The sequence below is a fragment of the Pocillopora damicornis genome, chromosome 2 (genome assembly GCF_964200805.1).
Source record: "Pocillopora damicornis chromosome 2, jaPocDami1.2, whole genome shotgun sequence".
In the NCBI taxonomy this organism is placed as follows: Eukaryota; Metazoa; Cnidaria; class Anthozoa; order Scleractinia; family Pocilloporidae; genus Pocillopora; species Pocillopora damicornis.
The window spans coordinates 32,791,285-32,817,611 of record NC_142671.1 but is presented as its reverse complement, the minus strand read 5'-3'; the positions used below and the strand labels follow the sequence as shown (position 1 = coordinate 32,817,611).

The 26,327-nt window shown below is 37.2% G+C and overlaps 3 protein-coding genes across 8 annotated transcripts in view; 2 read left to right on the top strand and 1 right to left on the bottom strand.

The window, feature by feature from the left end:
* LOC149050925 (G protein-coupled receptor GRL101-like) overlaps positions 1-6,939 on the top strand; it is a 94,595-nt gene extending 87,656 nt beyond the window's left edge. Inside the window, exons 9-14 of the mRNA XM_089197933.1 lie at positions 2,775-2,834; positions 3,122-3,190; positions 3,297-3,356; positions 3,829-3,891; positions 5,019-5,079; positions 5,635-6,939. Of these exons, the coding sequence (XP_089054059.1) occupies positions 2,775-2,834; positions 3,122-3,190; positions 3,297-3,356; positions 3,829-3,891; positions 5,019-5,079; positions 5,635-5,731 (410 nt within the window). The 3' untranslated portion in view covers positions 5,732-6,939. The remainder of the gene's footprint in view (positions 1-2,774; positions 2,835-3,121; positions 3,191-3,296; positions 3,357-3,828; positions 3,892-5,018; positions 5,080-5,634) is intronic.
* LOC149050919 (uncharacterized) overlaps positions 1-26,327 on the bottom strand; it is a 218,824-nt gene that overhangs the window by 132,929 nt on the left and 59,568 nt on the right. The gene's annotated exons all lie outside the window — the stretch shown is intronic.
* LOC113677405 (tolloid-like protein 1) lies at positions 18,941-23,587 on the top strand. 6 transcript variants are annotated; one of them, XM_089197961.1, is made up of 5 exons: positions 18,941-19,074; positions 19,488-19,567; positions 19,933-19,997; positions 22,247-22,979; positions 23,463-23,587. In XM_089197961.1, exons 3-4 carry the CDS (start codon positions 19,955-19,957, stop codon positions 22,588-22,590), a joined length of 387 nt encoding a protein of 128 aa, XP_089054087.1. In that variant the 5' UTR covers positions 18,941-19,074; positions 19,488-19,567; positions 19,933-19,954; the 3' UTR covers positions 22,591-22,979; positions 23,463-23,587. The 6 variants fall into 6 exon arrangements, 4 of the variants coding, with proteins under 4 accessions (XP_089054087.1, XP_089054085.1, XP_089054088.1 ...); XM_089197959.1 differs by having other exon boundaries at positions 22,244-22,979; XM_089197962.1 differs by having other exon boundaries at positions 18,996-19,074; positions 19,491-19,567.

The window sequence follows — 26,327 nt, the reverse complement described above, 5'->3', positions numbered from 1 at the left end:
CTTTTCCCATGATATCATGGGCTGCAAAACCCTGTGTCTGCTTTAAATGCCTCAGCTTCCGGCTTCGGCAGATAACTCAGACTTCAACATTATGATAATATCATAACCAATCTTATCCAATATTTAATCATTATCAAGTGAGTTAGTAATGCAAATTGGCCACCCTGAATAGCCTCAAAAGCGGACGCCTGAGCATTAGCCCTTCGTACAAGAATAGAGGAATTGTAAGTAGTAGGTGGTTTAGAAACAGGAAAAGACGCTTCGCGATTTGAGGGAACCTGATCACGAAATAAACATGAATAAATTAGTTAAATGAAAGACTTCGTTGACATTGTGGGATTAAGAGAGCCTATTTGAAAGATTATTTTTTGTTGTGGAGTTTTGCGGCTTTTGATCACTACAAATTTAATCTCCTAATTTAATTTCAAGGTATATGCAGTATAACAAGATGAGGGAGATTCCATATGGTTTTTTCGATATGTTGAAGGATATACAACGAGTGTAAGATTTAATTTTGATAAAATTCATTCGCAAATTATTAGTTTTTGAGCAAAGCTATACATTTTGAGTAGACAACATTTTGGGGAAATTAAAGTTTTTGCAAAAAGGATTGGAAGACTTGGATTCTTAAAAGAAATATTTTGTATAAGTCAATGGATAACTCCAGCTATCAGTTACTGATATATTCTTAAAAGCAAGTTCTTGTCGACAAGGTCTGTGAAGTTTTAATGAAATAACTTCAGTGGATGATATTTTACAATTGTAGGAGTCTCGACACAAATCTGATGTGTTCTCATATGCACAAGGAGGACGCTGACTGTGCTTTCACGTACAACGACGACTTTGCCAACTGTGAGAGCATGTTTAAGAATTCTGCCCCAAGGAAGAGTATCTGGGTGATAGGAGTTTTTTCTCTGGTTGGTGCAGTGTTTGTTGTCACTTGGCGAGTGATCTTTAAAGAAAAGAACGTGGTTCAGTCCATCATGTTGCTCCACTTAGCAGTATCCGATGGTTTGATGGGTATTTACCTGATCTCTCTTGGCACTAAAGATCTGTTGTGGAGAGGAGAGTATTACTTGCATGACTTCCAGTGGAGATCTGGTTTGTCTTGTCAAATAATTGGAGCGATCTCCCTTCTGTCAAGCGAGGTTTCGGTTATGATGATGACACTGATATCTGCTGATCGGCTTAAAAATATTGTGTTTCCTTACCAAGGTGCTTCTCTGAAACCAAAGGCAACACATATCCTGTGCATCATCATATGGGCAATTGGCTTCCTTATGGCCTTTTTGCCTATGTTTGGTATTCAGTATTTTGAAGACCCATTCAGGTACCATAGTTACTATGGTAGAAGTGTGGTATGTCTGCCCTTGCAGCTTACTTCTGATAAGCCGGCAGGTTGGGAGTATTCTGTTGCTATTTTTCTCGCTTTGAATTTTGCTTTTTTCTTGTTCATCATGGGTGCTTATCTCATGATACTAGTCAAGTCTTACTTGTCTAGCCGACGACTGGCCCGTCAGGGTACTGAAAGAGAGATCCAGGCCAGAAGAGCAAACTTTAGGAGGGAAACGGCTCTTGCAAGGCGGGTGTTCTTCATCATCCTGAGTGATTGTGTGTGCTGGATGCCGGTGATAGTGATTGGTATGAGGACCATCATTGAGAAGTCTTACGAAGCGCAAGGAGACCTCGCTGTCTGGATCGCTGTATTTGCCCTTCCGATCAACTCGGCCTTGAATCCTATCTTGTACACCTTGTCAACAGAACAGGTGCGTTATGCGCTTTTAATCTATTATAAGTAGTCAAGATAATAAAATCCGTAAGTAGACTTATAATGGCTAGGTACAGGAAGGGTAATGGTTTTCAGCCGACTATAGGCAGTGTATAATATTGCTCAAGGCTGCTTTGTTCACTTGCAATGGACACTGACAATGTTTCAAAAGCATTGGACAACAGAAATTCGTTAGTTTCTATTTTGTCATCGGAGCTCAGCTCAAGGCAGTGAGCGAAATCTCGGTTATTTTGTATCCAGGCCAGAGGCATTCTGAAGAACAAAATGGAAAAAGTCTGGAACTACTTGAAGACCGTTTTCACCTGCTGTGGTCGGGATCAGGAAGGTGCGATATAATTATCAGCTCCTGATTAGAAATAAACCGAAAAACGATGTAAACTAACAGGTTGCTGCAAACACAGTTTATTGATCTATTGATTTGTTCATTCAGTCACTCAGTCATAAATCAATTCACTCATGCATGCATAGAGGCATTCATTTAATCATTTACTCGCTCGTTCGGTTCATCGTTCTTTTATTGGTCGGTTCATTTGTTGTACGAACTAAATATTTCCCAACTCGATCATTGACTTTTCTTCGTTGTTTTCTTTAAAAGGCCAAGGAGATGGGGAACAACCGAACCAAGCGGGAGCAGAAGACAATGGACAACATGGCGGTGAGGGAGGTAAATCCTTACCCGTATTTCTAGAAATACCGTCAAAACTATAAACGAGGGAAATAAAGGGCAATCTGTGACTAAAAATATTTTTTTTATGTCTTCTCTCTTCTTTTTATGTTCCCTGTTTTTTTTTTTTTTTTTTTTTTTTTTTAATTAAAGGCCAAGGAGAGGGAGAGCAAGTTAACCAGCACGGAATGGAAGAAAATGTAGAACATTGGGGCGAGGGAGGTAAAAACCTTTCAGATGTCAGTTAACATATCATACAAAGTTCAAACGAGGGCGCAGGGTTAGTCTGTGTACATTTTTTATATACTTTCTCTTTTCAAGGACAAATTGAGGGTGAAGATATCGAATTGGCAAGTGTTGGTGTGCATCATCCACAACAGGGTAAGGCTAGAGTTTCTAATTTAATGTCAAGTTTTCAATGCTATTCTCTTAGTTTATATTGTACCTGTGTTCCTCCATAACTGAAGGATCTATGACTTTAGGATATTTTCATACACACAATTAAATTTTATCATTATCATTTTAATTACTCAACCTTTCTTGTCTATTATGTTTTAGTAGTTTGAAATCGTAGATCTCGTTCTGCGTTCGTCACAAAAAATCCTTCGTTCTATCACTTATTTGTTTCTTGGCTCGTTCACAATTTTTTCTTTTCTTTCTTTAAAAAGGCCAAGGAGATGGAGAACAACGGAACCCACAGGGCATGGAAGACATTGAACGACATGGCGGCTTGGGAGGTAAGACATTTTTTCCTTCTAGTGAACACAGTATGGGCATGAAAACTGTGAATGACAACACAGTGGCAATCTCTGACTATATTTTTTATTAACTATTTTTTTCAAGGGGAAGTCGAGGGTGTAGTTATCGAACTGGCTCATGTTGATGTGCGTCATCCACAACAGGGTAGGCTGAAGTTTCTTCTCTAACGTCATCTTTATGTAGATAAAAGCTCCGTACTGAAGTTTTCGTTGCTGTTCTGTTAGCTTGTATTGCCAAGACTCTACAATACGTTGTATTAATGGTAGTTTTTTTTTTCTACCTCTGGAGGGATCTGGGTCAGATGGATATTTTCGTACATATAAATCAATACAGTTCATTTACATCATTATAGTTATCCAACCCTCATCGTTCATTACGTTAGTTCTAAATTCTTCAAATCTCGTGTTTTAAGACAATTTTGTTAGGTTTAAAAGTTTTGAAGATTTTCTTTGTTATTTTGTCTCCAGTTATTGTCATTATTTGAAATAAAGAAAAAAAAAATAGTCTGACTTGATTCTGAAACAATCACTAATAATGAGATAATGGAAAATAAGGTACAATATTGTTCATTAGTTTAAAATAAAAAGAAAGACAGTGTTTACCTTTTTGTTTCAAGGAGTACTTGATGAAGCCGAAAAAATCGAACCGGCACCTATTGAGAATACTGATCTAAATCAAGGTAACTTGTCTTACCTTATTTATTAAAAATGTATAGCCAACCTTTTTTTTTTTTAGAAAATTGGTAGCTATTCTTTGTTTGTTTGACAACTCATTCAGTGTTACTGTGGTAGAGATACACAAACCTTCTAAGGTCTATCAAGCTCTCCTGCGTATCGATCAGTTCAGTGTCTCATTACCTCCCTTAGGTATTGCCAAGCTCTAATTTAATTTCACAGTTGGCTTTCTTACCACTATAACTGGTGGTCAAATCAAAGAATTTCAATTATCCTCAAACAGGACGAAGAGATGAAATTTTTTAATGCAAATGAGCGAAATTTGGGCGCAATAAATTAAGATTTTGCAGAACAGGTGGCGGCCAAAATGAACGGCAATAAGTATGAAAACATCAAGTGGAGTATAGATTCACGTAATTCTCATTTGGGAGCTTTAACATTCTTATGCAATTCTTTCAAGAAAATTGCCAAGCAAAAGATAAAAAAGACCAAACACTTAAGAAATCCCAAAGTTTGACATGAATCTATTATGTGTAATATTACAAGTGTTTGATAACTGGTAATTGAAATGTCACGAGCACGAAAGCAGGGTATTTCGGGTCTTTTATCCGTTTTTAATTTGGCTTTGGGTTTGTTTCGCAAAAAGTGCAATGGTCTGTTGCGAATTTTGATGAGTCTCGATAGAAAAGAGAAGGCCATTAAATATACCCGATGCAAATTTCTTTGGCAAAAAAACAGTTTTTCATGTAATAATTACTTCCACTTTATTGTTCTATCCTCTTTGTTTCGCCGACATTTTGCAAAAAAATTGTAATTTTTTCGTTCTTATTTTTATTCATTTTTCCTTTATTTGCCGTTTCATCAAATAAACAAATTTTGTTGCGAATTGATTTGGAATACCTCGGTAAAAAAAAACAGCAACAACAAACAAACCAACAAAACAAAACGAAAGCAGCCAATTCGGTTTATTTCTCCAGCATTACCTCGCGGATTACCCTACTGTTATCTATTTATTTTGTGTTTTTCTTACATTTAGAGTGTCGTTAACCAGTTTCATCAAGTTAAGCAGTTGCCACAGCGCATTAAGTATCTTATCAAATATGTAATTTTTACTTTGTTTTTTTAATGTTAGGAGAACGGAACAAGAGTTTAAAAAAAGGGGACGGTAAATTCAGGCATTCCACCGCAAAGAAGTAAGTGGTGAGAAGGGGGATATACACAGTTTCAAATTCCTCCAGAGATATAAACTGTCCGTATAACAAAGTTGACGGACGTTGTCACTGACAAACTAACTGCTGAATTATTTGAATTACTGATTTATTTGCAAACTAGCTAGCTCCTTAACCTACAGGCTAAACGGTTGAAAGAGTGACTGTCGCTAGCGGACTTGACTGAATAACTGACTCACTAACTTCCTTACTCACTGATTAACCAGCTGACGGACTGACTGACTGAATTACTGACAAAAATGACTGAGCAACTGATAAACCAACAAACTGACTACTTGACCGACTGACTGTATAAATGCTGAACAATCGCCAGAACAACTGTGAGCCCAACCTAGCAGCCAACCAAAAGATTGATTGATAGTTTATTTTATTGACTGATTGACCGACTGACTAAATGACAGAACGGGGCTTTGTACATAAATAATTCTTTTGCAAGATTATAGCGATTGAGCATTCCTTTTCTTTTCCTTGTTTTACTTTTGTTTTGTTTGTTTGTTTGTTTGTTTGTTTTTTTAACAGAAAAAGGGAAAAATCAAGATCAATGCGTCGAAAGTCACCTTCGGCTACCGAAGCTGTCGATGAAGAACACACTTTTGAAGAGGACACAAAACTGTAGGCAGTTAAATTCGAGGAAATTATTATGAATTCTAAACAATCTAACGAGAAGAAATGGCAATTAGAAATCGATAATCTCGTCTTTTTTTTTTTTATTAAGCGTATGAGATACACGATAGAAAAAAACAGTTTTGTTAATTTTGCGTCTATTTAGAGGTAAACGAGGACTTAGTTATATTGAACCAATCTGTGTACGTTACGTAGTTAAACAAAATTTCACTCGATCTTTGGCTGTCTTTAAAAAAATCCCTAACAAAACGATTTTTTTTCTAACGATAAGTCATAAGTTTTCAGATTTAGACAATTTAATTGATGTTTTAATGGTTTATGAGTTAGTGTTTCATATCCATGACTGATATGGTCTCCGTGGCCACTTCACATATCAGTGACATCATCTTATGGATCGTGTCTACAGTCACAAGAAGTTCCAACTTTCCCTCACCTAAACAAAAACACCTATGCGGTTGATTGGGATCCTTTAAGACACTTGCTATGAGGAGTCTTTTGAGGGCAAATTAAGACAGCTGGAGATGGGAAGTGCATTAAAGGTAGAATTAAGTAACTGAATTGTGTTAATTGGCTTACAACGAGAGGATGTAATACTAAGAATTGTTATGGGAAGTCATTATCAAATATTAACTTCTAGAATGCCCTTTCACGATGACTTGGAGGTTATGTAACTATGATGCCATTCTACCAGAATTTTAGTGTTTTAGGCCGGCGGAATGTTCTAAAATACGTTTCAAGAATTCAGTAATCTAGGAGTAATTATGCATTTCAAGCTAAACTGAGAGAGAGAGCCACTATGATGTACATCAAAGATTGTGCATTTAAAAGATATTGGGTAAAAACAGTGAGTCTGTGTCAGTGGAGAACTAAGGAACAGTCTCTAGTGGTTTGTAGAAGATAATCACGGTATCGCCTAAAGGAGTCGCTTCTTAGTAAGCATTTTTACGCATTGTTTAACAACCTAGTTCAGTTTGTAGCAGTGTAGGATTCTTTCTGTCTGTTAGAAAATACCGTGACAAAAGATTCCAAAGTGTTTTTAAGAGTTTTGACTTGATGCTTGCTCATTTTTCCTGCTTGATTATGTGCTTCATTATTAGAACAATACCAGGTTTTTCTTCATATTTTCTGCAGAGTTCAGAAAATGCATGCTTTCTGCCTCATTGGATTATATAACATGTTGACCCTCATTAAAAACAAAAATAATAACCTATGTGCTTATATGAGATAAGAAAACTTTAATTAGTGAAGTTTTAGAAAATTGTTCCATTGGCATATCAAAGAAGGTGCAAGTTATAATAGCACCATTTAGCTCATAGAGGTTGATTAAAAAATTTCGTTCTTAGTAATCAGATAATAATATAAATGCTGTATTCAATTGGATTATTACTGTCATTATTATGATAAAATAAAAATAACGAGAGGGATCAATAACACCTTGGCTATTTGAAGTGCTGTTTATTTTGTATACTTGGATATTTGCAGATGAGGCGAGTGTTTACAAACAGAAAATCAGTATGCAACAACGATGGAGTTATTTCTATTTCAGAAGAATAGCGCTTGGAGCTAATACTAAAATTCTTGAACGTGATTGGCTATCACCAGTCCGATTTGAGCTGATAGGACAGAGTAGGCGTCATGCTTGTAAATATACAATGCAATAGGACAGTTAAAGGGACAGTTGACACTTCATGTCCGTGTAAGTTAACAGAACGCGTCGTGCGCGCGCGCTGTTGTCTCGCATTTCGCCAAGTTAACTGTTATTTCTTTTAAAAAACGTATAACCGACGTTTAGTTTCTTTCTAAAAGTTTGTAATTGTTTTGATTGATGGGTAACGGGACTGCATGTCGTCCAATTATGTCTGTAATCATACTCGTTAGTAACACATCGCTTCGTCGTCCGATAATCACTCGTATGATTACAGGCCGAATTGGACTCCACTCGGTCCTATTACTGGTATTAATCAGGACCGTCAAAATTTCCTTGAATGTGATTGCTCGATGAATTTCCCTTTTTTAACTAATTTTTTGCGATGAATCCGATTTCATTTTCCGGCATGTGACCGAATTGGACAAGAAATAAAATTAAAAATTCAACCTTTACAGAGTAACACTGAAGGCAGCCATTCTAATCTCCACAGATTTCTAAGTGAAAGCTGTGGTATAATGTGGATGCGAAAAGGATACTGAAAGGAAAAAAAGTAAATTGCAAAATTAAAAATACATTATGTATTCTCTTCCATAACAGAAAATCTCTCCCTGTTTATAAATTGTCCTACTAAAGATCCTGAAAATCGTCACGACGGGCGTTCGCTTTAATTAACTTTGACTTCTATAAAACTCAGGAAAATGAAGAGATCCAATCAATCGGATTGTGGTTTTGGTATAAGTACCTTAATGTCTCACAATGACAAGCAGTCAACGGCTTTCTCTTCAGAATTTAAAGATGTCTAAATATTTAAAATAAGAGAAGAAATCCTTAAAGTAGGTGTGATTTAACAAAAAGTGTTGGTTACGTATTGATCAACCCTTATCGTATCGATAGCGAAATTTGTTATTAATTAATCTTGAAGTTCGCACGAAACAAAGTATGCATGCATCAAGATTATTCAGTGATGAGATGCCTGAGCTTGACATCTGTAATCCAAAATTTTCATCATAGGTTACAGAGCAAACATGCGTGTCTGCATATACAAAGGCCGTCCGAGTATTTTGCTATAATTGAGCCAGCTTATTCTGAATAATTCTAACTTTAACGTGTCCAGAGCCAAGATTTCGACCACAAATCGCCAAAGCATGATCATAGTTCCTTTTCGCCTCCTCATCGTGACCCTGATCATTGTGTGCGTCACCAATATTTTCATAAGTTTCTCCAACTTTAAGATGATTACGTCGGAGCTGCTTTAGGCAAATGTCCAGTGCAAGTACATGGTAGTCCATTGCTTACTGGAAATCACTTACATTTCTTTATAGAGTACCCAGGTTATTGAAAGAATCTGCGACATCTACATGCTCAGGTCCGAGCTGTTTCAGACGAATGTCTAGTGCACGTGTATGGTAGTACTTTGCTTGCTGGAAATCAACTAGATCACTGTACACAGTACCCAGGTTATTGTAGAAAGATGCGACATTTCAATGCTCGGATCCAAGCTTTTTCAGACGGTGCACGTGCATAGTTGTCCTTTCCTTTCTGGAAAGAGCCGAAATCACTGTACACAGTACCCAGGTTATTGTACGAAACTTCCACACCTACATGCTAAGGTCCGAGCTGTTTCACACGAATGTCCAGTGCACGTACATGGTTGTGCTTTGCTCTCTGAAGATCACTTAGATTTCTGTACACAGTACCCAGGTTATTGTAAGAAGCTGCGACATCTATATGCTCAGGTCCGAGCTCTTTCACACGAATGTCCAGTGCATGTGCATGGTAATCCTTTGCTTTCTGAAAATCACCAAGATCACTGAATACAGTACCCAGGTTATTGTAAGAGGCTGCCACATCTACATGCTCAGGTCCGAGCTGTTTCAGACGAATGTCCAATCCACGTACATAGTTGTCCTTTGCTTGCTGGAAATCACCTAGATCACTGTATAGTACCCAGGCTTTTGAAAGAAGTTGCAAAATCTACATGCTTAGGTCCGAGCTCTTTCAGATTAATGTCCAATCCACGTACATAGTAGTCCTTTGCTCGCTGGAAATCACCTAGATTTCTGTATACAGTACCCAGATTATTGTATGAAGTTGCGACAGCTACATGCTTAGGTCCGAGCTGTTTCAGACGAATGTCTAGTGTACGTGCAAGGCAGTCCTTTGCTTGGCGGAAATCACCTAAACCACTGTATACTTTACCCAGGTTATTGTAAGAAGTTGCGACATCTATATGCCAGGGTCCAATATATCTCGGACGAATGTCTAGTGCACGTGCATGGTAGTCCTTTGCTTTCTGGAAATCACCTAGATCGATATATACAGTACCCAGGTTATTGTAAGAATCTGCGACGTTTACATGCTCAGGTCCGAGCTGTTTTAGACGAATTTCAAGTGCACGTACATGGTAGTCCTTCGCTCGGTGGAAATCACGGAGATTACTGTATATAGTACCCAGGTTATTTTAAGAAACTGCGACATGAGTTTGCTCAGGTCCAAGCTGTTTAAGACGAATGTCCAGTGCACGTGTATGGTTGTCCTTTGCTTTCTGGAAATCACCTAGATCACTATATACAATACCCAGGTTATTGTAAGAGGCTGCCACATCTACATGTTCAGGTCCGAGCTGTTTCAGGTAAATGTCTGGTACACGTGCATGGTTTTCTTTTGCTTTCTGGAAATCACCTAGGTCACTGTATACAGTACCCAGGTTATTGTAAGAAGCTGCGACATATACATGCTCAGGTCCAAGCTGTTTCAGATGAATGTCCAGTGCATGCGTATGATAGTTCTCGAAGTTACCCTTACATTTGTGTGTGGTTCCCACAAGGAGATAGAGTTTTGCTTTTCCGAGAGCGTCGTTTGCATCACCTGAGTGTATAATTTTCAAGGCCACTTCGAAGTAGGTCATAGCAGCTTCGTATTCACAATGGTTGAGGCACATATTTCCTAGGATCAGAAGGTCATTACGGTAATCTTGCAAGGGAATAACACCCATTTTGCTGACTTGAGATTATTCTTGCATAGAAAACAGAGATGGCTGGATTTTAGTCTCTGGTTACTAAGAACTCAGCTAGTATCCAGCCATCTTAACAGAACAAGCTTGGTCAATAACTCCAATTTATCGACCAGTAGCAAGGAGCTTGCGTACTAATTTTGCCGCTGTGTTATGGTTCATAAAAAAAGGAACAGTATACGCACAGAAGTTAGGGCATGACATATATAGAATTTTCTCGTAAGGCAACCCTTATACACTCATTTAGGACTTGTTTCGAAACTGCTTTTCAGACCACTAGATTTTGGCCAAGATTCTAAGATGTATTGTCCAGGCGTGTTATCTATCAGCCCTTCAGTTCAACTTGTCTACTGGAAATTTGTTTCGTATGGCACATTTAGGCTTCAAAACGTTTTTATCATACTGCATTGAAGATTACAGCGTTAACGTATTAAGTTTGAGTGCAACTATATTTGATGGCCTTTCTCGCCTTTACGTAAAATCCTATAGACTTACTCTGGCCATTCCTCCTGTTTTTCGGAACAGCTTCATTAACGAGTCGAAACGCAAGTTTCTCTGATGATTTTTCATTGTGTTCTTCGCATTATTCACCCGCTGATGAGCGAATAATGTTCATTAGCAGGGGAGGGCGCACCAATCAGTTACTGACATCAATAAAATAGCTAATTTTGTATGTACTGATTCAATTCAATCACCTTTTTTTTTTTCTTAGTTGTCATGTTATTAGCAGTTTATAACCTAAAATATTGCTGTTTTAAAGGGGGCCTTGTTTTGGCGTTGATCATTTCTATCCGGTTTGGGTCGAGCAATAATCCAAAATGTCAAAGTTTCTTGTTTTGCTCCAGTTCTTCAAAATTCTAACAGCTTTCGAGCAATAATCCAAAATGTCAAAGTTTCTTGTTTTGCTCCAGTTCTTCAAAATTCTAACAGCTTTTACTATTACTACTAGTGAACAATATCGAAGATCTGATGAAAAGAATAATGTTTATTTTTTCGAGCATTTGAATAGAATGCTAAAAATTGATCAACTGGCATCTTACAAAGTCTACAATTCAATGGCCTGTGGCCTTCACTGCATCCGACACGAACTTTGCATCTCTGTCAACTTTGCAGTTGAAGCGGATCTAACGGGACACTCCTGTGCGCTGCTGAAAGCGGACAGATTTCGATATCCCAACAAACTTAACTGGAACAACTCTTATCATCACTGCAGTTTAGCGGTAAGGAAAAAATTTATTAACGCTAAAATAATACCTAAAAACTCATATCAGATATGTTTCAGATTAAAACCTCGAGGCGAATACTATTCAAACCGAAATTGAGGATTCCGTGGAAAATAAGCATACTCACAAAGAACAAAAACAAAAACAAATATTTTAAGATGAATGTGTTACTTATAAAAGAAAGAACTAATCTGGTTGAAAATGATTGCGTCCTCACATAAGATTATTTTGCAAAAACAAAGAAACGGCAAAAATTAAGAAAACATCAAGAGTTTCAAAAACGGTTTCAAATATACGCTTTAATGACTATTCTGGACAGGAAAAATATGTGTTGCTCGGACATATCCATGGTTAACGCAGAGCTGTAATTTTGTTGTTGTCGGGCGGCCTAGTTTTTTCTTTCATTGACTAGGAATACCGGGCTAACTTTGACATTGTTTTTTTCTACACATCCAGTTCTTTCTATTGCTACCACTATCAGATTGAAAATATGAACCGACATGGTGCGTGCGCCTTCACGCGAAATAATTTAACTAGTGTTAAGTTCAACTGAGCGACAACTGATAAGTTCCTTTAAGTGCCTCCTGTTGCCATAGTGTCCTGACACTTAAACAGTAAAAAGAGGCACATGGTGTTTGGTCAAGCCGTCACCTATTGAATTAATCGGTAGCGTAAATCGTTTCCTATACAAAAAGAAATTATTAAGGATGGAAATTGGTAAAAATCGCAGTGAAATCAACTTCTCAAACAATGGAGACTGTATGAAAAGATGACCGTAATTAGAACCTTTTGTGCAAAATTAATTTTAATTTTCCGACATTCGCTCCCTTCAAAGACATTAATAGCGGGATCTGGCTCCATGAAACAATTCCCCATAACACTGATTGGAAAATTTAAATTGGGAAAGATGCACATTATGATAAGATTTGTTTCGAGTAATACCTTCAAAAAAAAGAAAGAAAAAGTGAAACAACTTCTCGCATAAACAATGTATGGCCTGCATGCAAAGAAGCAATGCCGATTTCATTTCCTCTTTGTTTATTTTCATTCCATACCTCTTTATCATCGATTGTATAATTTTCTTTTCTTTTCCCGGTGAACCTACAAAAAACCCCTTCTATCAAGGTCTTCAAGTACAGCACTTTACTTATCGAACTACTTCAATCATGCTAGTTCAATTTCTTGTGGAATAATCACGGCAGCCGATCAGAACAGAGGGCGATTTTACGGAAAGCCTCATCATTTACTTAACAACTATTCACGGAAGTATAGGTGGCTAATGAGAGATATTTACATAGGCGCACGACGGGGAAGTAAATATCCACTGCTCACCACCAATACTGAGATGTAATAGTATTAGTATATACTAAAACAGAGAGATAATATAGCACAAAAATATGATTTCAAAAGTGATTAGCAAAGGATAATCGGAATTTGAGTAGCCAATCAGAGCGCGCCTTTAACGCTATCCAGTGTTTCAGTATATAATAAATAGAGAATACATGGGCGCGCATAGTGAAGGGAAATTCCACATGTAAAAGCAACCATGTATTATTTTGTTTATCATGCAAACACAATAGCCCTTTACTGACTAGAAAATAATACAGTAGGTTTGCGCACTCAAGAGTAAACATTCGTTGAATCACTACAGAAAAATATACAAATTCTCAGTTATTGACTTAGTCCCTACCAAAAGAAATCTTTCAGGTAAATGACCAAAATCGGCCCGTGGCAAATCTTCCAGTTGTCTTTTTTCGTTCTCAGCCGCGAGAAATGACTTTACCAAAGGCCGAATACGTAACTTTCGGTTTTTATTTCCGTAGTTTGGTTTTCTTTCTCTTCAAGGGAAGTTTGAACATCACTGTCTTAAAGCTACGCGGATTTTTCAGTGTTTTCGCACCCATAATCCAAAAGCATTGAATGACATTGATGAATTATTCCTTATTCAGAACTTATGCGACAACAAGCCCTGTGGTGGAATCAGATGCCGTCCGTTGTATGGATCAAACGGATATACATGTGAACGCACTTCAAGAATCATTGAAAAAGGTAACATTGCTTTCAATGAAATTTATTATCTTCCACATTATGATCTTACAGATAATAACACTGATAATGATAATAATTATTATTGTTATGACATTGATAATAATATTATCAATAATAATAGTGATTTGATTTGATATCTATAACACAAATTTAACCGTCAAGTCTCCAAAGCCGAGACTGCGTGGACTCAAATTTGAATAACATGAATATTAATGACACTGATATTAATAATACCAATAATACAACTGTAAAAATGATATTTATAATAACCTTCATGAGGTTTTTCAAAATAAAAGTTTATATTTCTTAAGTTTAATTGGTTTCACACGGAAACATCACAGTCAACATGGAGGCCTCAGTTACAAGGCAGAGTTTATTTGGCCATCAGAATCTTTTCTTCCCTATTCCATCTCTTTCTCTTTATTTTTTTCCCTTGTTTTGTTTCCCCTTTTCCCGTTCAAGTTAAATGAAATCAGTATTGTAATCACGTATCAGTTTGAATCGAAGTCCGGTCCAGTTTCCTAATGAAGCCACTAACAATGATTTAAGCTCGCTGGGGTTGGTATCGCTGAACGATGTTATTCAGCTGGTGAAAATAATTCAGCTTGATCTACATATAACTTATAATTGGATTTGGCTCAGTGACAAAAAGCGTCCGCGATAACAAGCTTTAGACGAAGTACCATTGGCAAAAACAGAATGAACAAGAGCAAGCGATCAACATCTCATATTTTGTGCGTCTTTTCAGCTTTTCCTTGGCTCCAAGTCAACCCAAATAGAGTATGCTTCGGTGCTAAAGATGACTCCTATGGAGCATTCGCTGTCCCTTACGATGGCAATGTCGTATCCTTGAGGCTGGTTTACATTTCAGGATTTGTCTCTTGCCAGTACCATACAATGCCTCAAGGAAGTCACTGGGGATGTGCAAAGGAAAGTAAACTAACAACCCTGGTGACAAATGAAAGAAACGAAGTGATTTGCCCACGCTACAATGATCGTAAAATTTACTCCTTAGCTGGCTATAACTGCAACTCGCCAGAATTGATATTCCAATTACTCTCTCCTCCTCTGAAAGTGTTCTCTGGATATAAATTTCGCATATGGTACAGGCAGGATTTACTCAACTCTTCCGAAGCTAATAACGATGGCCAGACATGCGCTGATGTGTATGTACTGATGAACTAATTCAACAGAGGCCGAATTGCTCCTAAAATGCCATGGCGTACCGATTGTGTTCTTAGGCAATGACGACAACATGCACTAAGACCAAAAAAAAAAAAAAACATATATAGATATATATAAACACATTTATAAATGTGGGGGTAGATTCTACCTTGGCATAAAGTGCTCAATGCTGTGGTAGCAGAGCTGTGTATATATAAGTGAAAGAATCAAAGAGGACGCATCGATTCTCTGTCTCAAGGGTTCGTCTATGTTTCGAGACACTTAAAGAAAAATGGCAACGAGAAGAGTAGTTTTGCTACACGCGCGCGATAAACCTCTGAACATTTCTAAGCCCTGTCTTACGAAAAAACTAATGAAAGTGTTAAATTTTGCGAGGTCAGTAAGCGAGAACCTCGATGGCAAATTGTTACTACTTTTATTTCGAAGTCAACGCTGCTTTTCCTGCGATTTGCTTTTTTCATACAGTTAAACAAATCGAGCTATTCGCAAAATTGCTGTTTGGAATATATAAATGTATGTTTTATCGACTCAGAAAATTTCTTCTAAGCAAAGAGGCAACCTCCCACTTTCCAAGAAACAATCTCCAACATGCCCAGAGTAGGATTCTGACGAAAAGAGATCGAAGGTTGGCATTGATTAAAATCATGATATCGATTTCATAAAATCTTTACGAAATGCTTAAGATGCGTAAGTCATCTCGTCACGTGTCTTTTACCTTCTGGTGGCAGCCGTTGTTTGGAGTTCTTCTATACTCTCGTTTCTACGCAACAGAAATCTTTTAATGCCGGCTCGAAATTGTCTGTTGATACCACTGTAAATAAGAGGGTTGAAGAACGAATTACAGTATCGAAGAAAAAAGAATAACAAGATTAACAACTCTAGCTGTCTTTGTTACCTGTAAAAACGTGTTTGTGAACACAAGATAAAAAACAAACAGCGGGCACCAGCAGAGAGAGTGAGTGCCCATTATGATGGTCAAAGTCTTTCCTCCTTTAAGTTCCCGCTTCAACCTTCGTTTGGTGTGTTCCAATCCATCGGGATCACACTGCGTCGATTGGGAGTCAATTTTTCGCGCATGCGAGCGAGCAACGATGAATATGTTCCAGTACACAAAAGCCATTACACAGACTGGGTTAACGAAAGTCGCTATCGTAATAAAGTTCACTTACCCACGGCTTAATGAAAAATACTACGTCAGATTTTAATAATTGTTGGAATTTTTTACCAAAGATAGGAAGGCAGTGCATGAGACAATCACTGATGGCGATGGCAACCATTTCGGGGACAGGATTATTCGTTAAAGCACATCGAGATTAAACTTCGACCAGCACGATTTCTATCTAAGAAGTTGCGTGTATAAGCCTTCAACAATAATAGTAAAAAATTATAACAATTCATTATGATATCAAGATGCACTGCAAACAAATAGAAGGATTTAAAATTGAAAAATATGAGAAATCGAAGACTTTATATTGACGACTAAATCATATTTACAAGTGAATTTATTAAAACAGCTGTGGTCTTAAACAGGATCTCCTTTTAAGGTGGACATATCTTTTTTATCATCTTTATTATTCTTATTACTATTACTGCTTTTTTTAATAAAACGCACAGATCATTGATTTTTCAGAACTAGGATAAAAATTATAAAGTAAGAAATCCTCTTGTTTTAATTCGTTAAAAAGACAGTGGTCTCTCTTCTCAAAGTTCATGATTAACATCAACCAACTGATATGTAGCTTCTATTGCAAAATCTTCTTTAAAAACTTTGCAAGGTTTGGTAAGGTCACAAATGCTAGCTGCATTAACTGAAAGATTAAGAAACATTTTTGAAAGAACAATGGCATCGAAAGATTGACTACTTACTTTCAGGAGCCTCTTATTTTGCGCAAGCAATTTGAATAAATGCGCAAGCATTTGCGTCTATTTTGCCAAGGGCCGGATTTATTTGAACTATTTTGAAGCACTGGCTTTTCTGTCTTTTCTCTACGCGCTCCAGTTGAGGTTCTGCCTTGAAAATGGAAAAGAAAATTTCTCATATCAAGTTGTTAGGCCACCTAACTGAAGTGCTTTATTTGAGACTCTGAGAATCATTTTTCCCGAGAATAAATGTGTTTCTTGACGAAATACTTGATAAAGTGGTATTGTTAAGTGCGTAGTTTTACTGCGGGTTTGAGTTGATGAATAAATAGGTAAACGCGCGCATCGCCTGATGTAAATTAAAGACTTCTGCCTTAAAAATATGTTTCGTTTCTTTAGTTTGTAAGACTTATAACTAACCACTTAATAACCTCGACGTTCGATCGTCAAAGGAAAAACAATAAACCTCGACCAGGCCAAGTAGTTCGAGTTTTTTCCGTAACGACCTTCTCGTTATCAACAAGTGAGTTATCATCATCACCACCATCATCATCGCTGGCTGGGCCAGTAGGCGCATAGGACCGTTCCATTGTCCGTTCAACCCCCCTGTCGCGTGCCGACACCTTGGCCACATTCCAGCTCTTCCACTCTGGCACCCTTGTGAATGATAAACAAATAATGCATGTCTGCTTGTAGATATAGAATTTCTCTTCTCGTGTTCAACTCGATATCCCGCTTGTTCTCTGCGCTTACTTTGAACTATTGAGTTGAATACTGGAAGAGAAATTCCATATCTAAGCGCACCCACGTATTATCCTCCACTTATTCTTCACGAAAAAAATCATTATAAATTTATATTAAGATGTTACAAACTGCAAATACAAACAAATATTGAAAAAAATAAAGAAATTTGAGAAATCGAAAACTTCTAGATTCTATAATCTTTACGGCTAAATCATACCTAAAAAAATGTATTGACACAAATTTCTCAAAAATGTTCATCATCCATATTTGGATTTTTTTCTAGGGCGCGCAGATGATTCCTCACAACTGGGATGAAATCTACGTAATGAATGGTCAACATCTTTGCGGGAATTTATTAAAAAAGATATCGGTCTCTTACTTGAAAGTCTGTGAATGTAATGACGAACTGATGTGTGCCGTCTCTTGACCAGAAATACTAGTTGCATAACTAAAAGGCCATACAAAAGTTTTGAAAGCACAATGGCAGGAAGAGGATTATCTCTACATCCTCCGTTGTGCAGCGCTCCCAACACATTTGTTGGGACACCCTCTGCCTCCCCTGCCTCTCTCAATGTTGATTTGCAAATAATTCTTATTAACCGAGTTCAAAGGTCGTACTGTAAATTACGGAACGGTTTTTTTTCCTGGTTAGGATTCATAAATCGAGCGGAGAAAACGAGGTTCCGTAACTTACAGTACGGACTGAGAAAAATAGAGTTCGTAGGACGTTTACTGCTGTACATCTCTTGGCTCTAAAAGTAGGGGAAATAATTTCAATTCAAGTGGAACGCACGTCAAATCCTAAGCACAAGAACATTTAATTGGCTTGCAATAAAAACTGGACTTTGAGTAGTCAAAAGTTCAAAATATTTGTTTAAGATCCATGGTTCAAAATAATGTAAAATTACATGAAAGTGACGGTTCAAGTAGACAAAGGTTTTTCGCAAGGAACTCTGATACAACTTTCTGTAGTTAACGCTTTTGTCGATAGTTTTTTCAAATGGTCGAAATCCTCAGAGTATAACGTGTTTCTTCGTAGAGTGAAATACGGCCCGCTAAAATAAACAATCATAGCGCACGCACAAACTAAGAGATATAATAAGATGGCATAGAAACATTGACAATTCTTGTCAAGTATTGGGGGAGAGGGATAAATTATCTCAAAGATGTCTGTAAATGTATGTTTTTGGAATGTTTGAAAGTTCTGTAACATCTGCCGATAACGATGCTAGCGTTACTCCATGAGGTCGAATGTGACATTTAAACCCACATGGAGAAGATGTAAGAGAATAAGTCCTCTATCTTGGCAAAGTGACTTATCTTAAAGAGTTTCTTTAAAGGTCGGTAGTTTGTTCGTGACTCGTGCCATGTCAATTATATTCATAAAAATGCAAAACTGGCCGAAGGTACAATTGCTGACGTTATAGCACAGATGTTTGAGGACGTTGTCCATAATGACTTGAAATTAATAGAGAATTCTTTCATAAGAATTTTTATTTTAAGATAATGATCTGAAAAAGCCGTATGCAGCCGGCTTTGTTTATATGACTTCATCGCTGTTTTAAGGCATTCGATCTGAATCGAAGTGAGGGAACAGCGAAAATATATTTCAGGTATTTACTTATTTTTGTTACCAAAAAGTTCGATACAAGGAAAGATAAGATTAGACGTCAGTTAAATTTGACGGAAAAAGAATCCAGTTAAGGGCAGATCTTTCGACTCTAAAGGAAATTTTGGTATTTTTGCAACCTCAATATGTAAACATCGCAATTATGAATAACAACATAAGCGTTCTTCAAGAGCCGATGAAAAATTCATAGTTAATCAGGTCTGCCATCAAATACTGCGCAGCCTTAAAAAGGGAATTACGAATAGAAAGTTTTTCATTGATTCTTGATATTTTGCATATTACTTGTTAATATTTATTTCGACATTCTTCGCTGCGATTACAACAATAACGACATTTTCATGTTTTTATATCCGGTGAACTGTTTATGGCGACTCGTTCTTTCTGGTTCCTACTCAGAAGCGCAAACAAAAGAAAGAAAAACTGAAGAAAAAAACCTTCTTAAGAATTACGTCATTGAGGAAAATGTAATTGCAAAGGTAGGAGAGAAGTAAACATAAAAATAATTTATTTACAACCCTTCTTTTCTAGCATAAGGTTTAATTTCATAATATTATGATAATTCAAATTGTTATTATTGTCAAATGTGCAGAATGTAGCTCAGAGAAGTTTCAATGAAAGTGTCAGTCAAACATAGCAGTTTCTAAAAAAATAGTATTTGTCATGATAATTGTGATATAAATGGATCTTGTCGTTTTCTGAACAGCCTTGGAATCTGAGGTATGTAATGAGATTCCACAACATACAAGGGGATTTTCCCCGATAAATTAAATGCATTCTCGATCATTTTACTTTATTTGAGTATATTATTTAAACTCAACTCAATCTTCAAACTTCCCCTCAGCCCATCAGCTGAAAACAGGACGATGGCGTCCAGAAGGACTTTCTGGGGTTTTCTTATTGCTTTCTGTAAGCACTGTTGTCTTTATTTCCTAAAGTGTAATTTTAAGCGACTAAATATTTCATTTAAACCTGTTTCAAAAGATTGGAAATAACTACTTTTAGACTGAAAGTATGGTTCTTATGAGAGTACCTTATGTTTTCCTCAAATATTCTCGCCCGAATAATATCAGCTCGGGAGAAAGTAAGTGACACGCGCACGGGAGAGTCACACTGCGGAGGAATTTTGCTAGAGGAAAGTACGAAAATAGAGTTACTACTCCCTGGGAAATTATGAGACAATTCGGCACCGAAGTTTATTTTCGCCTCTCTCTCGAGTCCGATTGGTTACGTTCGCTGCAAACCATGTTCGTGACTTAATTTATGCAGGGCATATGGTCGACAAAACAAAATACGTTATTGCTGTTCTTTGTTCAATTTCCAACTTCATTGTACTACAAAACGATCGTCTCTTCAATTATATATGAAAAAAAGATAGAAAAGAAAGCAGAAAAAACGAACCTTCTCCACGGTGCTCAGAATCTTTTACTTTTCGTTGTTCAGCACTGAATGCGCTTTCGCGTAATTATGACATTTGCATTTCCAATGGAAAAAAACCTGTCCAAACGGCGCTTGGTTAGAAAATTTCAGCCGACAAATTTTGAAAGCAAACCGAAAACCGAAAGAAAAGATCAATTATATATCTAACGGAAAAAAATATCTTAATAACGGTGTAAATTAATCGTGCGCTGGTTAAATTCAATCGAAATGCGATATTTTTTTTATCAACTCCGTTTTTCGAATATTGCGCGATGCATCATGCTCAAATCGGCATATTAAATTCGATTGCTTAAAATTCTAATAATATACATGGAAAATTACTCAGTTCTGATTGGTTAAGATAAATGCAGTTTGTTGGTAATTCAGTGCAGAAGAGAGTTAATTCAGTGCAGAAGAGGGTTAATCCAGTGCAAAGAAATTAACAAATTAGACATTCTGATTGGTCAATAATCAAAGAAACTCACAGATAGCCAATCAAATGCGAGCCTTGGATGTCGCAACAAAATTTGAACATTTTATAATTTGCGAGCGAAACAATGGCCGGCTTTTTTAGTAGGTTTTCTTTCACCACCACAACTGAAAAACAGCTCAAACAAAGAAAACACTGTAAGAAGAACTGCTTTTTGGTTGTCGGTTTGGAAAAAGTGGTGTTTAGAGAGGGGAAAGGAAATCGAAAATTACGAGCCGACTCAGCTTAACACTTTGCTCGAGCGATCCAACGCCGAAATTAAAAACAAACATGGTTAAACCTCGGAAACGACGATTCCATTTCATCGAAATTGATTCGGACACAGACTGAAAAATTCCTTGAACTGTTTAGCGGGACTTTGAACTTTTTTGCGCCTTAAAGATGTGAAGATATCATTGCATATTATTGTTTTGATCGTACGCGGTTGTTTTGACCGAACGCACGGTTGGAGTAATTTATTTTTGCACTTGATGCGCCCGCTTTGCTTATGCTTAATTATGATAAGCCATCGCGTATTTTTCCATGTATGTTATTAACACGTAATCACATGATTTTTCTCGTGGAATTTGGGATAAACAAGCAGTTGTTAATGTTTTCAAAGACCACAAAATTGCACGAGCCCTAGGGGCTCGTACAATTTTGTTAGTCTATAAAAAAATTTACTCGTGCTTATTTATTCCAAATTGCACTCGAAATCATGTGATTACCTATACAAAACAAGGAAGTTAATGACGTCTGTGTCGTCTAGATATCTCTGAATATCTACAGATCATGTCAGGTTTCAAAGCATCGTTACGAACGTTATCCACTCTTGGCCAATTTTTCAATCGCTATAAGATGTAATAATCTCGGAATATTGACCTTAAACTTCTACAAAACCATTTGGAATTCTAATATAGACCACATGAGGTCTATGTTAGAGCAAGATGTATGTATACACGGGAAGGGTTAAGTCTAAAGCTTCATTAATTCCTTGGAATGTCTGATACTGATGATACAGTTCCCTCTATTGTTCCTTTTTTTGCTCTTTATCAGTACTATTGTTATATCTTTCCAATGTGATGTCTCCTCCACATAGTTTTCATATAACCAGTCTCCGCGTTGTCTAAGGTATATAGCTTTTCATAAAAACGTTATTTCAAGTTTAGCGTTTCCTTAAACGTCTCTGAAAACAAGCTTCCATTCAAGATGCTCTGTTTCAATAGCTTTGGTGAAGTGCACTCTCATTTTCTCTTGGTTTTACAAGCAGTTGCACTAATAGTGGAAGTACGCCTTCAACGAGTTGTCCCATCGTTTAACTCAACTCAGCTCTTGCAAGCTCCAAAAGGACATTATGTGGAAGTGAATTTCAGCTTGAAGACTTCATATCCAACACCATGCATTGATGACATGTACCTTGAGGTCCGCGATGGATATAACGAGTCTTCTAATCTTCTTGGTGTATTTTGTGGGAGGAATATTTCTAGTATTGTGCGATCCAGTGGACAGAACTTGTGGTTGAGAAAATCAGATAAATTCAATCACGAGTGGTTGCATAAAAATTTCAGCGGTTCATACAGTAACAAAACAGCTAATACAACAGGCAAGTATTGACTAACTGAATTTTTAATAAGCCACTGAAAGACAGTGCATATTTTGAGAGTTTTACACTTGATGAAAGGAAAATGGCCATAGCTAATGCTTCTTGTACTCAACTGCTTTTGTAATTGCTGAGAATTCTTTTTTTTTTTCAGTCAAACCCAACCTTGATAAGGTGGTCGAGACTCAGTTCGTTCTTTTCAATGATTCCTCATCTCTTTGGTGTCCAGCACAAGGTGCACCGGCACCAGTCATTGTTTGGAGAAAGAACGGCATTCCGGTACAGAACAGTACAAGTGTACTATATCAGCTGAACATTACTGGAGAAAACAATGACAATTACAGCTGTGAGGTGAACACGCAGGATGGTTTTGACAAGAAACGAATCCATCTTGTCATCGAGAGTGAGTATTAGTTACAAAAATGTGACTCTTAACCCAATCAGACTAGGAGGGAAATATATCGGAAATTGCAGAGTTTCTATACATTGTTGGTTAAATTAACAAATCCTAACTTGGCTTCACACCTAAGAAGCTAATATAATAGTTTTGTTGATCCAGCACTAAATTCTCTTGCCTTACACTGGATTGTTATCGACTGTTACAGGGTAATTCAGTATTATCAACTGAGTTGACAGCGTAAACTGGCCACCGTAAAGAGTTTGAAAGCTGACGATTCGAGCGTTAGCCCTTCGTCAGAGCGACAGACACAGCACCACAGTTTCTTTAGAAACTAACCCCCTTTAGTATTGAGTGTTCATGAGACACCTCGAGGCTTTTTCTGAGGACTCAAATGCACTCTTGCAGCAATTCCGACAAAAAAGACTTACAGTTATTCACTAACTTACATCAACGATACGATCTTAACAGCATATCTTCTTTTTCTAGGGTGTCCAGATCCCTGCCGGTGTACCACGGCAGATGGAATTATGCGCGCAGTTACCCGCATTGAATGCAAAGGAAAACATTTACAGTCTGTTCCACATCGCTTGCCCTATTCTACAGAGAAATTGTAAGCATATCATCTCTTCTTTTGTTTTGGAAGGGGGGGGGGGAGGGGAGGGGGGAGGAATACACAGCAACAAGAAAAGGCTTGAAACGTTCGACTTTAATCAAGGATACTGATCCCCTATTCAGGGATTTAGAAGACAACCAGATAGAGGAGCTCCCACCTGGAGTCTTCGATAACAACACCGTGTTGGTCGTCTTGTAAGTAGACAATATATATGTTTACGTTGCTATTAACGCGCAATTATTTACGTATTGCTAGATGTTTGACGCTTAGTGAGATAAAATGAGGCAGGGAGAATACGAAAGGTGACCTTCCTTCCAGATTTTCTCTGTATAGTTTTATAGCTTCACCCACCCCTCCCGCCTCTTCCCTCTCTTTATCAATACAGCAGTGATACTCTCCTGTGTGATGGCTAAACAAAGTTTCAACTCTTCCAGATTGCTACATTCCAACAAGATCAAGAAGTTGCAAGATGATTCATTTTCTCAGTTAGTCAACCTGCGGGTCCTGTAAGTGCCAAGTTGCCATCATATCAGCTAATAAACGGCCATCTTCTCAAATATGAAATAAAAAAAGCTAAAAAGGCCAAATCTAGATTAACTTTTACTCGCTCGAGGAATCATGATTACTTATGAAAGAAGGATCTTAAATTCAGTCATGTCCATTTCTTAAGTACCTAATTTGTATATATAAGTATTAAGTTTCCCAGATGCAAGTTTGCACTATTTAACTTAGATAATAAAAGTATATAGAGGTCTCTTAAATCTTACCAGTTTCTAATAAGCTTAGCTTTAAAAGCCCAGAATAGATTCAGGAACCTGGTTTTTACTAGCGCGGAATTGAACTTATATGCAGTGTATATCCTTTCCGTAGTGCCTTGGGTGACAACCCAATAGAAGAGCTACCACCGAGAATCTTCACTTACAACACCGAGTTAACACTATTGTGAGTAACACATTTATACGATCATATTTGAACACTTGGTACAACTGGATAAAGATACGCATTTTACCGACTAATTAGGAGTTCAAACCTCGGCCATTCAAAAGGAAATTTCAACTTAGCGGTTATAGAAAAATAGATAAACTACTACCCCTATGGACCATTATAAATATCAGCGTGCCACTCTGACCGATGAAGCCGTCACAAAAATTCATTACTTCAACCTTTAAGGCGACTACTAACCTAGCTGCAGACAAAACTGCTATAAAATACCTGTATATGGCCAGTGTCCTCCTCTGGGAAGACAAGCTGGAACTAGTGTGACTGGTACCCATGCCTCCCAGATACTCACTGGGCGCTGCTACTAACTAAGCTAGAAAGCCACACGTTGGGAGTGAGGAAAATTTGAAAGGACTCATCTCTTTCGTGGAGAAAACTTATGCTCTTTGCAGTGAAATAAATCAAGTAGAGCCATGACGGACGCAAGTGAGCTGAAATTTCAATACTTATCGAATAGGCTGGAAAAAAAACATAGGAAAAAAAACATAGGAAAAAAAACATAGGAAAAAAAACTGCTAGGATTTGTGTTGCTCAAAACATGAGAGGAGTAAGGAAGTCTGGAAACAAGTTTGTTTGTTTTTCTTTTTCCTATTTCGAAAGGTGTTTTATCGACACTGAGTGTACTAAAAATTGTTTGAGGTCACTAATTTGCTAAATTTTTGTTTAGTAAGGGACTTCATAATAGTTTTTAAATATTGTTTAGACTTATTATCCAGTTTAATTTATCCAACCAAATTAAAAAAAAAAAAGACCTCAAATGAAAAACTCGAAATCATGTGTTGCTTAGAATTACTAGATTGACTTATTATCCTCAAGTCACGGTCTAAAGTTTACCAGAGATCCGATCTCAATTGTCCTATATGCCAAGACAGGTCAGAGGAATACAATCTACCTTTTTTTTTGCTTTTTAGATTCCGAGTTTAAGCTATGCTTCGAGTTAGACTTTGAGTTGAACTTCTTTTTAACATAAAAAAAAAAATAATAATGATGATAAAAAAATATCTATGGGCCTACGTGGAATTGTAGAAGTAATTATTTCTCAAAGACGAGTTTCAAAAAACCTCAGACGTTGAAAACTCACTTCTCATAAAATTTATCTGCAAATTTCTATAAGCTAGAAAGTTACCTTGTTAATAAGAGAGGAAGAAAAAAGAGGTCAGGAATAATTTGAAAATGACAGTGTTGAACATAAAGACACCGTAGGACACTTTTAACTTTACTATTTTTGAGCGTAGATCAATAACCAGGCTTGATGGCTTGAATAACTTATCAAATTCAAGGGGAAGGAGTACTATTTGGATTAACACAATTAAAATGCTTTTCAGTAGCAAAAATGTACTGCATAATAGTTAATTAGAGCTACAAATCGCACAATTTGTGTGTGTCGCCGGATTTCCCGTTTCAGTCGTATGTACCACTTGCAGTTACTTAGCATTTTTCAAAGTCAGGTACTCGAAATGAAATGCGCTAGATCATTATTCTCTAAACGTACATGCACCAAGCGTCCAGATATCTTCCAAAGTTTGGAAAAAAAACACTCACGCAGACATTTTTAGCACAGAAAGAGATCAGCCTTATAAGGGGGGAAAACAGAACCCCTTGCGGGGGGTTCTGAAAGTTCCTGAAGTGAACTTTCAACGGACTTGGAAAGACTCACCGAGAGCGTATATTTGTTGTAGAACTTAAATTAAAACTTCGCTCGCTCTTTCACTACGAACAAATTGCTTGAGAAAATTCAG